The 15,521-nt window shown below is 33.5% G+C and overlaps 2 protein-coding genes across 7 annotated transcripts in view; one reads left to right on the plus strand and one right to left on the minus strand.

Moving 5' to 3' along the window:
• LOC136853027 (meiotic recombination protein SPO11) overlaps positions 1-15,521 on the minus strand; it is a 366,970-nt gene that overhangs the window by 291,589 nt on the left and 59,860 nt on the right. The window lies entirely within an intron of this gene.
• LOC136853030 (transmembrane protein 72-like) overlaps positions 1-15,521 on the plus strand; it is a 296,951-nt gene that overhangs the window by 238,631 nt on the left and 42,799 nt on the right. For all 3 annotated transcript variants that reach the window (XM_067128211.1, XM_067128213.1, XM_067128212.1), the window contains 2 exons: positions 3,576-3,636; positions 4,375-4,446. In XM_067128211.1, the coding sequence (XP_066984312.1) occupies positions 3,576-3,636; positions 4,375-4,446 (133 nt within the window). The remainder of the gene's footprint in view (positions 1-3,575; positions 3,637-4,374; positions 4,447-15,521) is intronic.

The following is a 15,521-nucleotide window of genomic DNA, read 5'->3' on the forward strand; positions in this document are numbered from 1 at the left end:
AGCGAGAAATGAATTTCTATCACCAGAAATAAATTCCTCTAACTCTTCATCAGCCGGCGGCGGGAATCGAACTCCGGCCCATCGAATGACGGTCTGAAGCTCAACCAACTCGGCCAACAAAGGGCTTAATAATAATAATAATAATAATAATAATAATAATAATAATAATAATAATAATAATAATAATAATAATAATAATAATAATAATAATAATAATAAATCAGTAGAGCGAACGAGATACTGCATAACGCAAAAAAATCATAATCAAAATATACAAACATTAAGCTCCAAATAAGCTCTAGAAGCGCACGAGCTGACAGCGATACCTCAGGTGTAAAATGGAGCTTCCCAAGCGTGAAAATCTATTGGCACTACACAGAGAGAAATTTCTTAGGAGCTTCATTATGATAATGAGGGAACGCGCACCGAAATGGAACTTGAGTCTGCTGTGAGTGACAAGCGCTACACAGTATCCAGCGTGTCGTCGCCAGCCTAAACTAATTAATTTCTCAAAAAGAACGTTTATATATATATATATATACATATGTATATATGAATATATATATAAATATGTATGTATATATGTATATAAATATATTATATATGTATATAAATATATTCATATATATGCATATTCATATATATATATATATTTATATATATATATATATATATATATATATATATATATATATATATATATATATATATATATATATATATATCTCACCTATGCCTTTTTCTATTTTAAGAAGATGGCGCCAGTAAGGGTGTCCCTTTTATAGTCATTAGTCATCAGGTGTGAGGTTGCAAGCCCCATGTCCTTTTTCTTAACCCCACCTGAAGATGGCACCCATTCAAAGCACTCAACAATTCTCAAACTCTCCTCGACCTTGACTGCAACCCACAAGATTTAATTAACAACCAGGTACCTAATTCGTCGCATTTTAGACGTAACGGACTTTCACGAATACAGACCCACAATGTTTCCCGCAAGCCAATTCAATTTGTTCAGACTTACGTGCGTTGCAAAAGCAACATCAAAACTAAAGAATTCGTCTTCCCTTCCGAATATGGTAATTTCATTTTTTATCCTAATTTAGACTGCAAGGCAAGGGAGGCTCGCCAGAGACACCGGGAAAGAATGTTGCAGTATTTTCCCTAAAGCCGTCTTTTGGAAATTTGCATATTTTAATACAGACGGGGTGGACGTTAGTGATGAGATTTTTCAGTGTTTGTTTTGTACAAACTGTGCGTAGCGTGTTTGTGTGTGAATGCAGGTTCGACCAAACGCATATGTTAAAGTATATATATATATATATATATATATATATATATATATATATATATATATATATATATATATATATATATATATATATATATATATATATATATATATATATATATATATATAATTTATATATATATATATATATATATATATATATATATATATATATAAAATGTTGTATGTATGTATACATAAATATATATTAATATAAAAAACATATATATTATATACATATAAATATAAAGTTCAAAATATATATATATATATATATATATAAATATATATATATATATATATATATATATATATATATATATATATATATATATATATATATATATATATATATATATATATATATATATATAAAAGTACACCTTGAGGGTTTGTACATATTGTACATAATTAATCATATATAATTAAGTACAGACTGATCTACAAGTAGAAACTTTCAAATGTCCGCTTAGCAGACACCATGCGTAGTGTGTCTGTATCAGTGAATGCAAATATGAATAAATATACAGTTATACATACTTATAAGAATACATAGGTAAGTATACAACCAAATGCCTACCGAGGAAAAAAAATATAAGCAAAAACTAACAATACACACAAGTATTTTTTATTTTATATTTATACAATATTTTTTCAGAAATCTCAGCAAGTTTCTAGGATAAAGGTTCTTGGCCCTAAGGCCATTAACCCCTTGTTCCAACTAACCACAGATGACTAACAACCAGGTACATAATTCACTGCTTACGCCAACACAGGCAAAATGAATTTCCCAGTAAACTATCTTAGTTCGTAAAATTTTCGCTCGGAGGTGATCTCAGGAATCAGTGTTTGTGTATTTTAAAGTTTGTACATAATCCTGTAAATTATATACAGTGCATTCATAATAACGTGATAATTATAAAAGGGAGCGAATATTTTTTTCCTTGTTTCCTACAGTGTTACGAAACGCCTTTCTCAAAAATGATTAATGAAATTTTGAACACTTTTTTCTATGCTACAGAGTAACGATATGAAAACTGCCATTAAATCATTAATGAAACCATCTAAAATATTCCTTCTCTCTCTCTCTCTCTCTCTCTCTCTCTCTCTCTCTCTCTCTCTCTCTTTTACACGCACACAAAGTATTACAGAATAAAGATATGAAAACCATTAAATCATTAAGGACACCATCTAAAATATTCCTTCTCTCTCTCTCTCTCTCTCTCTCTCTCTCTCTCTCTCTCTCTCTCTCTCTCTCTCTCTACACACACACACACACAGTGTTACAGAATAAAGATATGAAAACCATCGATAAATTATCAATAAAATTCATTCAAACGTTCCTTCCCCACCCTCTCTCTCTCTCTCTCTCTCTCTCTCTCTCTCTCTCTCTCTCTCTCTCTCTCTCTCTCTCTCAAAACCCCAAGGTTGGTGACAAACTAACACTAGTACGACGAATTAGGAACAAACTCTGCACAGAGATATCCCCTTTAGGACAGCGGGAGAGAGAGAGAGAGAGAGAGAGAGAGAGAGAGAGAGAGAGAGAGAGAGAGAGAGAGAGAGAGCAGACGACACAGGATATCGTAACTGTTGCTTATTTACCCCCAAAAGAATCGTCTCAGCCACACTACCGGCTCCATTTGGGTAAAAAGGTTTATTTCTCGCCAGCGGGAAGAGTCTGGAGGAAGGAAGAGGCGGAAGGAAGCTGTTACTTAGAAAGATAAACTGAAGGATGAGAGAGAGAGAGAGAGAGAGAGAGAGAGAGAGAGAGAGAGAGAGAGAGAGAGAATATGTATATATATATGGTGTATATATATGTACATTTACATACATATATACACAATATATATACATATACATACATATATACACAAATATATACATATACATACATATATATATATATACAATAAAGAGAGAGAGAGAGAGAGAGAGAGAGAGAGAGAGAGAGAGAGAGAGAGAGAGAGAGAGAGAGAGAGAGAGAATTACTGAAGTTTTGTAAAATTGCATAGCTATACAGAAAAATATCACACACACACACAAACACACACACATACATGTGTATTTATGTATGTGTGTGTGTGTGTGTGTGTGGGTTTGGGAGTGTGTTCGTAAAACCACCTGCAAAAATCCAGAATAATCTAAAAATTCTAGCAAGCATTTTTATCGCACGCACCAAGTACTTTACGTGACTCATTTCCGCGTGCATTACACGTAATGACAATTTACAAAACTTGAAACAGCCCAGATAACTTTGCGTCTAATATCTATTTGCTTTTATTTCCAGTACTCTGGGGTGTTGGAGTAGATATGGTGTACCACCACCATACGCTAGGCGCCTACATATTGTAAGTATGAGTTCAGTGACTACTAGTTATGGTGACAATATCAGAGTAGATAATAATAATAATGATATCACTTTTTATGGCAGCATCAAAATTCATTGTATAGTTATCATGTTATCAAAATTATAGCATTCAAAATGTAATATGACAATAACATTTCTGTTAATAGCAGCAACAAAATTTTTTGTATTGCATGTATTGCATTTTGTTAATACTACTAAAAATTTGTTCATGGTATAATCATAACCTTTATCACTGAAGGTAATAGTTACGCTACTAATAGTGTTTCGATTTTTGTGTTAATTCAACCTCTGCAATAATTTATTATTATTATTATTATTATTATTATCTTATAATAATTATTATTATTATTATTATTATTACTTGTCAAAATTACTATTAGTACCTGTATTTTTATTATAAATTGTTTATCAGTTTGTTTTTATGGTATTTATTGTTTACTAGTTTTATTATTGCTGTAAACATTATGACATTACCAACTACTACATTACAAGAAGCAAGCTTTTTAATAAATAATAAACAATAACAGCGATAAGTAGGTTAAAGGCAATCATTATTATTATTATATTATTATTATTATTATTATTATTATCCCTGTAACTATAATGAAAATAACAATGATCTTATTAAGCAAATTACAGTCATAAACAAAATTAAGGATATGGCTGCCCCATTATCAGTTTCAAATAACGTTGTTCATTCTTTATCTCTTCCTTCCAGGGCGTTATCAATAACGGTCCTTTTCCTGGAAATCACGTGGACTGTGACGTTATTTCTCCGGGTGTGCGTAAGGTAAGGGCAGAAAATTAAAATTACTGTATCAACTCTAATTTTGTATGTATGTTGTTATAATTAAGGATAGTTATACATATTTGCTTATTCACACTATATATGCATACATACATAATACATACATACATATATATACATATATATATAAATATTAATATACATATACCTAAGATCTTCAAAACTCCGTGCAAATTATAGTAAACCTTGGGAAATCCTGGACCGAACCTTCTCTTATATATACAGTATATATATATATATATATATGTATATATATATATATATATATATATATATATATATATATATGTATATATATATTTGTATATATATATATATATATATATATATGTATAGGTATATATATATATATACGTATATATATGTATATACATATATAATCTTATATGCATATTTTATATTAGCAACGAAGCAACAGCAACATAATTAAAAAGCCCTATCAACCACCGACTCAATTCCCACCAAGAAAAAATCCATTGTATAGTTTCCAAAATCCAGCAAAAAATATAAAATATATATATACATATAAAACCTAAAAGGCCATACGCAGGATGAACCTTTCATGCAATCCACTCAATTCCACGAAGTGGAATTCAACACTGTCGAAGTGGAATCGATTCGAAACCGTGGAGTTCCGCTGAGCACCGGATTAAGAGCTTCAGTTTAATTCTGAGCTCTGTTCGTGCTCAGATTCTTTTTTTTTTTTTTTTTTGCAGTGACATTTCCCCTTCCCTTGTAACCAACGTTTATAAGATTATGGCTGTTTTCAATTCCATGTACCAATTTTTTTTTTTTTTTTTTTTGTTTTTACGTTTATGGTGGTTTTCAATTTCATGTACCAAACTTTTTTTGTTTTTGTTTTTACGTTTGTGGCAGTTTTCAATTCCAGGTACTAAACTTTTTTTTAACGTTTATGGTGGTTTTCAATTCCATGTACCAAACGTTTTTTGTGGTTTTCAGTTCCATGTACTAGAAGTTGTTATACGTTTATGCCGATTTTCAATCCCATGTACCAAACTTTTTTTTGTTTTTACGTTTATGGCGGTTTTCAATTCCATGTACCAAACTTTTTTTTTTTCGTTTTTACGTTTATGGGGGTTTTCACTTCCATGTACTAAACTTTTTTTTATTTTACGTTTATGGTGGTCGTCAATTCCATGTTTTTTTACATGGCGGTTTTCCTTCCATTTACCAAACGTTTTTATACCATTTTCCTCCCATTTACCAAACGTTTTTATACGTTTTTTTTCCTCCCATTTACCAAACGTTTTTATACTTTTATGGCGGTTTTCAATTTACCAAACGTTTTTATACGTTTATGGCGGTTTTCCTCCCATTTACCAAACGTTTTTATACGTTTATTTTTTTTACCAAACGTTTTTATACGTTTATATTTACGTTTTTATACGTTTATGGCGGTTTTCCTCCCATTTACCAAACGTTTTTATTTTCATTTTCCTCCCATTTACCCGTTTTTATACTTTTATGGCGGTTTTCCTCACATTTACAAACGTTTTTTTTTTATGTTTTCCTCCCATTTACCAAACGTTTTTATACGTTTATGGCGGTTTTCACATTTACCAAACGTTTTTATACGTTTATGGCGGTTTTCTCCCATTTACCAAACGTTTTTATACGTTTATGGCGGTTTTCCTCACATTTACCAAACGTTTTTATTTTTTACCAAACGTTTTTATACGTTTATGGCGTTTTCCTCCCATTTACCAAACGTTTTTATACGTTTATGGCGGTTTTCATTTACCAAACGTTTTTATACTTTTTATGGCGGTTTTCCTCACATTTACCAAACGTTTTTATACGTTTACGCTATATGCGGTTTCCCTCCCATTTACCAAACGTTTTTAAACGTTTATTTTTCCCTCCCATTTACCAAACGTTTTTATTTTATGGTTTTCCTCCCATTTACCAAACGTTTTATACTTTTATGGCCGTTTTCCTCACATTTACCAAACGTTTTTATACGTTTATTTTCCTCCCATTTACCAAATGTTTTTATACGTTTATGACGATTTTCCCTCCCATTTACCAAACGTTTTTATACTTTTTACGTTTATTTTTCCTCATTTACGTTTTATACGTTTATTTTTCCTCCCATTTACCAAACGTTTTTATACGTTTATGGCGGTTTTCCCTCCCATTTACCAAACGTTTTTATACGTTTATGACGATTTTCCTCCCATTTACGTTTTTTATGGCGGTTTTCTCCCATTTACCAAACGTTTTTATACTTTTATGGCGGTTTTCCCCATTTACCAAACGTTTTTATTTATTTTCCTCCATTTACCAAACGTGTTTATACTTTTATGGCGGTTTTCCTCACATTTACCAAACGTTTTTATACGTTTATGGCGGTTTTCCTCCCATTTACCAAACGTTTTTATACGTTTATATTTTCCTCCCATTTACCAAACGTTTATACTTTTATGGCGGTTTTCCCTCCCATTTACCAAACGTTTTTATACGTTTATGGCGATTTTCCTCCCATTTACCAAACGTTTTTATACTTTTTTTCCTCATATTTACCAAACGTTTTTATACGCGATTTTTCCTCCCATTTACCAAACGTTTTTATACGTTTATGGCGATTTTCCCTCCCATTTACCAAACATTTTATTTTATGGCCAAAACGTTTTTATACGTTTATGGCGGTTTTCCTCCCATTTACCAAACGTTTTTTACGTTTTTGGCGATTTTCCCATTTACCAAACGTTTTTATACTTTTATGGCGGTTTTCTCTCACATTTACCAAACGTTTTTATACGCTTATAGCGGTTTTCCTCCCCATTTACCATTTTTTCCTCCCATTTACCAAACGTTTTTATACTTTTATGGCGGTTTTCCTCCATTTACCAAACGTTTTTATACGCTTAACGTTTTTATACCAAACGTTTTTATACGTTTATGGCGGTTTTCCTCCCATTTACCAAACGTTTTTATACGTTTATGGCGGTTTTCCTCACATTTACCAAACGTTTTTATACGTTTATGGCGATTTTCCTCCCATTTACCAAACGTTTTTATACGTTTATTTACCAAACGTTTTTATATGTTTATGGCGGTTTTCCCTCCCATTTACCAAACGTTTTTATACGTTTTATTTACCAAACGTTTTTATACTTTTATGCGATTTTCCTCACATTTACCAAACGTTTTTATACGTTTATAGCGGTTTTTCCTCCCATTTACCAAACGTTTTTATTTTTATACTTTTATGGCGGTTTTCCTCCCATTTTTATACCAAAAACGTTTTTATACTTTTATGGCGGTTTTCCTCCCATTTACCAAACGTTTTTATACGTTTATGGCAGTTTTCCTCCCATTTACCAAACGTTTTATACGTTTATGGCGATTTTCCTCCCATTTACCAAACGTTTTTATACTTTTATGGCGGTTTTCCTCCCATTTACCAAACGTTTTTATATACGTTTATGGCGGTTTTCCTCACATTTACCAAACGTTTTTATACGTTTATGGCGGTTTTCCTCCCATTTACCAAACGTTTTTATACTTTTATGGCGGTTTTCCTCCCATTTACAAACGTTTTTATACGTTTATAGCCCTCCCCATTTACAAACGTTTTTATACGTTTATGACGATTTTCCTCCCATTTACCAAACGTTTTTATACTTTTATGGCGGTTTTCCTCCCATTTACCAAACGTTTTTATACGTTTATGGCGGTTTTCCTCCCAAACGTTTTTATACGTTTATGACGATTTTCCCTCCCAAACGTTTTTATTTACCAAACGTTTTATGGGCGGTTTTCTCCCATTTACCCGTTTATGGCGGTTTTCCTCACATTTACCAAACGTTTTTATACGTTTATGGCGGTTTTCCTCCCATTTACCAAACGTTTTATACTTTTATGGCAAACGTTTTTATACGTTTATGGCGGTTTTCCCTCCCATTTACCAAACGTTTTTATACGTTTATGACGATTTTCCCTCCCATTTACCAAACGTTTTTATACTTTTATGGCGGTTTTCCCTCACATTTACCAAACGTTTTTATACGTTTATGGCGGTTTTCCCTCCCATTTACCAAACGTTTTTATACGTTTATGGCGATTTTCCCTCCCATTTACCAAACGTTTTTATACTTTTATGGCGGTTTTCCCTCCCATTTACCAAACGTTTTTATACGTTTATGGCGGTTTTCCCTCCCATTTACCAAACGTTTTTATACGTTTATGACGATTTTTCCTCCCATTTACCAAACGTTTTTATACTTTTATGGCGGTTATCCATTTACCAAACGTTTTTATACGTTTATGGCGGTTTTCCTCCCATTTACCAAACGTTTTTATACGTTTATGACGGTTTTCCCTCACATTTACCAAACGTTTTTTTACGTTTGTGGCGGTTTTCCCTCCCTTGTACCAAACATTTTCATTACGTTTAAGGCGGTTTTAAGTGGGCGATCTGGTTTTGACGTTTAAAACGTTTTTTTTTTAAACGTTTGAGAAAGTTACCCGAGTGCGCTAATCTTCGCGGACGTTAAGCAAGATTAAACTGTAGTTTCAGGTTAGGCTTGGTTGATTGACAGGTTTGTCAAAGTAGCGTCACGATATCAAGAGGTCGTCGACAATTGGATTAGGTCTCTTTGCGTCACTAATAAACATCTGGTTAAATATCTTGACTAGAGAGAGAGAGAGAGAGAGAGAGAGAGAGAGAGAGAGAGAGAGAGAGTAAAATATTAATTGATCCAGACTATTTAAACCTAAACAGAGATATGCTCCAACAGACTTCTTCTAAACTTCCCATATTGAAGAGAGAGAGAGAGAGAGAGAGAGAGAGAGAGAGAGAGAGAGAGAGAGAGAGAGAGAAGAATATTAATAAGAATTCCTTTAAAAATGAAATTCCTATGCAAATTACTCCCTTATCCCAGCCTCCGACAATTAAAATCTCATTTTCTTCTTTTATTACTTTTCCTCTACAGTCCTTATTTACATAAGGGATTTAAAAGTAGCATTCTTTTTATGGCTAAAGGCAGCCCTGACGACCACTTCACAGTGTTGTTATTATCATTATATATATACAGTATATATATATATATATATATATATATATATATATATATATATATATATATATATATATATATATATATATATATATATATATATATATATATATATATATATATATATATATATATATATATATATATATATATATATATATATATATTTGTATTTATATATATATATATATATATATATATATTATATATATATATTTATATATGTATATATTTACATATAATTTAATTTGAATTAGACGAAACTTTCATTCTGTAAAAGGAACAAATAAAATATAATAAAAAGATCAATTTGATCACAAGAGGGGACCAGATAAAAAATATGAAATACAACGAAGGAGTTAATTCATGGAGAAATCAAATTACTATATAATTACAATATATAAAAAAAGGTTAAAAAACTAGGTTTAACGTATTTCTGCAATCGACAGGCATAAACTCATTAATCAAAAAAGTTAAATACCAAACAAAATATTCTAAATCACAATTAAATAGGAAACATATACATCAGTCACCACTCGAACATCACTAAGGTTTCTCTTATTACCCACAGAAACATGTGAAAATGGCAAAAACGATAAGTGACAGGTAAACAAGGCACGAAGGAAATATGAAAAAATCAAAATTAAGAAGACATTTTGGGATTGATCCCTAGGAAAACGACAAGACCTTTCTACCTCTTAAAGGATGAAAATCTATAAATCGTGAAACACGGGAGTAAGAAGTAAGCTAAATTAAGCGTCTCGTATTTATTTTGAAAACATGGACTAAGGGACATAGGTTAAAGGTTATCCCTGCAATCATAGTCGTCGTTTGCTTTTCCACAGATTTCCACTCGACAGCAATAATTATCAGCTAAGCCCCTGCTAATTGTCTTGATTGCGATGGCAACATATAAACTAATAAACAATAAATAAGCTCAATTTAATTAAATAAGCTTAATCAATGAATTAAATAAATAGACAAAAGTCTTGAAATAAAGACGAACGCTCTGTAATATTCGCTTATCCGTCTTGTGAGGACTGAAATATATTCAATTCAGGTTAAACACCGTGAAGTGTATTAGAAAAAATATTTTCTTTCAATATATGACTGGCAAAAGCTGAAAAGAAATCATACAATGTTTTAACTAACATTAGGCTCTACTTTGCAAAAGTTGGTTTCCATGTTAATTTCAGTACCTCAATAGCATAAAAAAACCATTCAATCTTTTATTCAAAATCCCTGAACAGTTCCGCTTAAACTTTGAAAATAAATATCTTATTTAACCAGCTAATTAGTTTCCCGACAAACACACTGAACAAGATGGCCCCTCTCAACCATTCCATAAAGTCTAAGCAAGGGGGAAAAAAGAAAGGTGGGAGGGAACTAAGCAAGGCAAATAAAAATAAGAAAAGATTAACCCAAGGAGGGCGTCCAAGCAAATGCAAATCGGTGTTGTCAGCATACATGGGAAGCTGTATTGACTGGGTCGAAATCCAAACAAACGTCTGGATTCCCAGAATGGAACTTCGGAAGGAAATCATTCCAACTTTGCCTCCTGTCGAGTCGACAAACTTCATGGGCACACAGTTTGTGGCTTAATTCCAAATATCGTTTCACTCTGATGGAAAACGAATCAGTGACATTGAAAATATAAGGTCACTGAATGGAGACGCTGTACCTTACTCTTTTGGTCACTGTGACGTAATGGTTTCACTATCAGCTCGCAACCGAGGAACCTGGGGCAGAACCTGGGTTCGATTCCAGCCCCAGGTGAGGAAACGCACGATATGGAGCGTTACCTCAAAATCCCGCTTATCTCTCTCAACTTAAGCACTGAACTATAAACCTGACTGTTGTTTGACTGCTGGAGAGAAGAAAAAGTGCTAACTTGGTTTTTATTTCATGCCTTTACTCAAAGCCTTCATCAGGGGCACACCACCCGCACTACTGATTTCTATCTATCTGATAAAGTCACAATAACAACTTAGCAAGTCCTTCAGCCCCATCCGTTTCATGAATATCCAATCCACAGACTGCTTTACCCATGCTTCCTCCTTAGCGTCCTTACATGATCAGACCACATTAAATCATGTCAATATGATTCAACAGCAACTTCTGATCCAATTTTTACTAGCAAGTAAAATCATTAAAAAAATTACGTCTCATATAATACTTATGGATGTCCATATTTTTCGATAAACCTATTTTGTTCTTCAAAGAAAAACAACCGAACGCAACTTCATCTTTCCAATATTCAAGGGGAGTTACATTAACTGAACCGAAATCCAAACACTCGTGTGGTTCCAAAAACCAAAATTTCGGGAGAAATGGTTCCACTTTTGTCTTCTGCAGAGGAGCAAACTTTATACAAGTTTTCGGTTTGAGAGAGAGAGAGAGAGAGAGAGAGAGAGAGAGAGAGAGAGAGAGAGAGAGAGAGAGAGAGAGAGAGAATGATTGTGTGAGTACAAAAGAGTCTGTAAACTTATTTACATCAGTTCCTTCCATTTATTTTACCATAAGAGAAAATAATTACTGATATTAATATAAAAGTTATTGGTTTGAGAGAGAGAGAGAGAGAGAGAGAGAGAGAGAGAGAAAATGATTGTGTGAGTACAAAAGAGTCTGTAAACTTATTTACATCAGTTCCTTCAATTTATTTTACCATAAGAGAAAATAATTACTGATATTAATATAAAAGTTACTGGTTTGAGAGAGAGAGAGAGAGAGAGAGAGAGAGAGAGAGAGAGAGAGAGAGAGAGAGAGAGAGAGAGAGAGAGAATGACTGTGTGAGTAAAAAGAGGTTGTAAACTTATTTATATAATTTCCTTAAATTTTTTTCCACTGATTTATTTTCTTTAAGAGAAAATAATTATTAATAATAATGTAAGAGTTATTGGTTTGAGAGAGAGAGAGAGAGAGAGAGAGAGAGAGAGAGAGAGAGAGAGAGAATAATGACTGCCAGAGTACAAAAGAAATTGCAAACTTATTTATATCATCCCTTCCACTTTTCCACTGATTTATTTCCCATAAGAGAAAATAATTACCGATACTAAAACCTTACACCAACAGCTTATATAAAAACCCGCTGGACTCGACATAAGTTTAAGTTGGATGATTCCCCCTACCCGACACTCCCCTCCCCTCCCTGAAAACTTTTGTGTCAGAGATCCAGACGTCTGCCTAGATTCCACTCGAGTCAATATAACTTTCCATGAATATTGAAAGGCCAGATTTGCATTTGTTTGGATGCCTTGCTTAGTTTTTTTTTTTTCTTGTAAGTTTTGCGGAATGGATGGCCAGGCGGGTGAAATGGTCTGGAGATAAGCTTTTCTTTTTTTTTTTTATTTAGAGATGTTGCGTCTTGTTCATTGTATGTGCCGGCTGAAGAATGATTCTACACTTGTTACAGTGTTCTTAATTGGCATTTGTTTTGTCTAGATGATTTCATTTCAGTTTGTTTAGGGTCTGGACATATCAAATCAAAATTGTCATAATCCAAATTTAGCAGCATATCAAATAAGAATTTTGGATACATCTAATACAATTTCACAGCAAATTCCAGGATGATTGTCACAAAGACGTCGCATCAGCAGCACCTTGGGCTCTCTTGCATACAATGCACTAGTCAACTACAACGTAAATATAATCACAAAACATATAAATAGCTAGGATATTTCTTTCGGTACCTCCCAGGAAACAAACTACCCACAGCTTTTTGTTACACTTTCTTTGTTATCCCTACAATATCCCAGCCATGAAGTTTTTTTTTTTTTTGTGTAAAACCCCCAGCCAAATAGGGTACCGTGCCCTAGTGGAGCAGTGCCGGGCTCGCGTATTTTAGGTCCGGACCTCTCTCCCGACCTGTGACCACTAGTTCGTCAGCTGCAAATGGGTACCAGCATCTGCTATGGTCAAAAAATAAGGCTGAGGGGATAGCAACTTCACCCCAAGACATGATGACAAAACCAGAAGGCTGTACCTTTCTGGCGTCACCCTTTCCCAAGAGGTAAAGGACCTCACAGAGAGAGAGAGAGAGGGAGAAAGAGAGAAAATGGAATTACAACCCATTCTCTGCACGTAATGTAATGTAACGTGAAAAAATCATTACGTGAAAGTCATTGAGATAAACACATAAAACCATTATAATTCTCCTCTCTCTCTCTCTCTCTCTCTCTCTCTCTCTCTCTCTCTCTCTCTCTCTCTCTCTCTCTCCACATTTGCGCTCATGTCAGAGAGAGACAGTCACAGTGAAAGGAACAATGACCTCAAATTCTGATAATTTAAAAAATTTTTTTTTCCTCGACCTTTGTCTCGTGTCTCCAATTAGCTCATGATCTGCCGGATGAAACGCACTAATTACCCCTAATTGGGTTCGTGTTAATTGCCTAATTAGCTGATCGTTAAGTGTAACCTGCCAATGGATCATGTAGCAAGGGGCAAATGTTTAGATATAATATTTTGAATGTCCACTGGAACAAGAAAAGTATTTAATATTCCTTTTCAAATCTGAGCAATGTGTCTTTGTTTACAAAAATGAAATTTAAAAAAATTCGACTAGAAAATAAAATTAAATATTCCTTTTCAAACTTGAGCAATGCCTTTTTCTTAAAAATAAATAAATTTATTAATTTCCATAAACTGAAAAAAAATTATAATCCCTAATACAAAAAATCTTCGTCTTTTGAAAAATATGTGAAGCCATTTTATAATCACAAAAATCATCAGTTTTCATCTGTGTAAAATTATTATCCCTCGGACAGAATAGAACCAGTTGTCGGATGAATGATACAAGAACACCTGTTTGAGAGTATGGGATGATAAGAGTGAGTATAAAATATGGAGGAAGGAGGAAAAATGAGCAGCACCACCTGCTATTACTGATACTTCTCTAAAAGGTCTGCGTTTTTTTAAATGAGTTGGGCGCAGCTTGAGAAAATCATTTATATATATTTCAAAAGCTCGTTGTAATGGTTGTTTTGGTGCTATACAAAGTGGAGACTACGCCAGTGTTTGGAATTTTTGTACCAGTATCTTAGAGTGACTTTGTTTCACTGTTTGAATGTGGCTGGTTAAATTGGTTAATGTAAATTAAATAATAATTCGCTGCATATTCATTTAGTTCAAATCTTTTTTATATCTATCCAAAATAAATCACTCTAAAACAACAATAATAATTATGATAATTGTTTAACACTTTATCCCACTTTCTCTCCCTCTCTATCTCATCGCACTTCCTCTCTCTCTCTCTCTCTCTCTCGCACTTCCTCTCTCTCTCTCTCTCTCTCTCTCTCTCTCTCTCTCTCTCTCTCTCTCTCTCTCTCTCTCTCTCTCACTTCCTCTCTCTCTCTCTCTCTCTCTCTCTCTCTCTCTCTCTCTCTTCTTCCTCTCTCTCTCTCTCTCTCTCTCTCTCTCTCTCTCTCTCTCTCTCTCATCGCATTTCCTCTCAAGAAGTGTTAAAATATGAATCCCCTGAGCGCCCCATCCCAGGTCAGGCGACACGAGCACCATACGGACTCTTCAAAAATTAAATGAGCTGAGGCAGCAAAGTTTCACTTTTGTCAAAGTCTTTCTCTCAAGTTTCATCCAATTTCATCGAGAACTCTCTACCATCTTCAATGTACCCAAAGGACCATCACCTTATCATGTTGAGCATACATTACACGAGAGAGAGAGAGAGAGAGAGAGAGAGAGAGAGAGAGAGAGAGAGAGAGAGAGAGAGAGAGAGAGAGAGACGATGGAATCACTACTGCATAATTAGTATTGTTATTTTGATTTATACATTCTCCCTCCATGTACCACACGACCTATTTCAAGCTAACTGTTGTCATGATATTTTATTAAAGAGAAGTTATTTGTTATGGACAAGGTTCTTGATCAATTGTTTATGCAAACGCAGCATTTCCCCTTTGGAAATTTAAATCCCATGTTTAAATTTCATCATTTTCAAAACAGTTATGGCTGCCCCCATTTTTTCTTTTAATCCAAGATCGACACGTTTCATCTCTGACAGTT

Source organism: Macrobrachium rosenbergii, chromosome 26 (genome assembly GCF_040412425.1).
Source record: "Macrobrachium rosenbergii isolate ZJJX-2024 chromosome 26, ASM4041242v1, whole genome shotgun sequence".
In the NCBI taxonomy this organism is placed as follows: Eukaryota; Metazoa; Arthropoda; class Malacostraca; order Decapoda; family Palaemonidae; genus Macrobrachium; species Macrobrachium rosenbergii.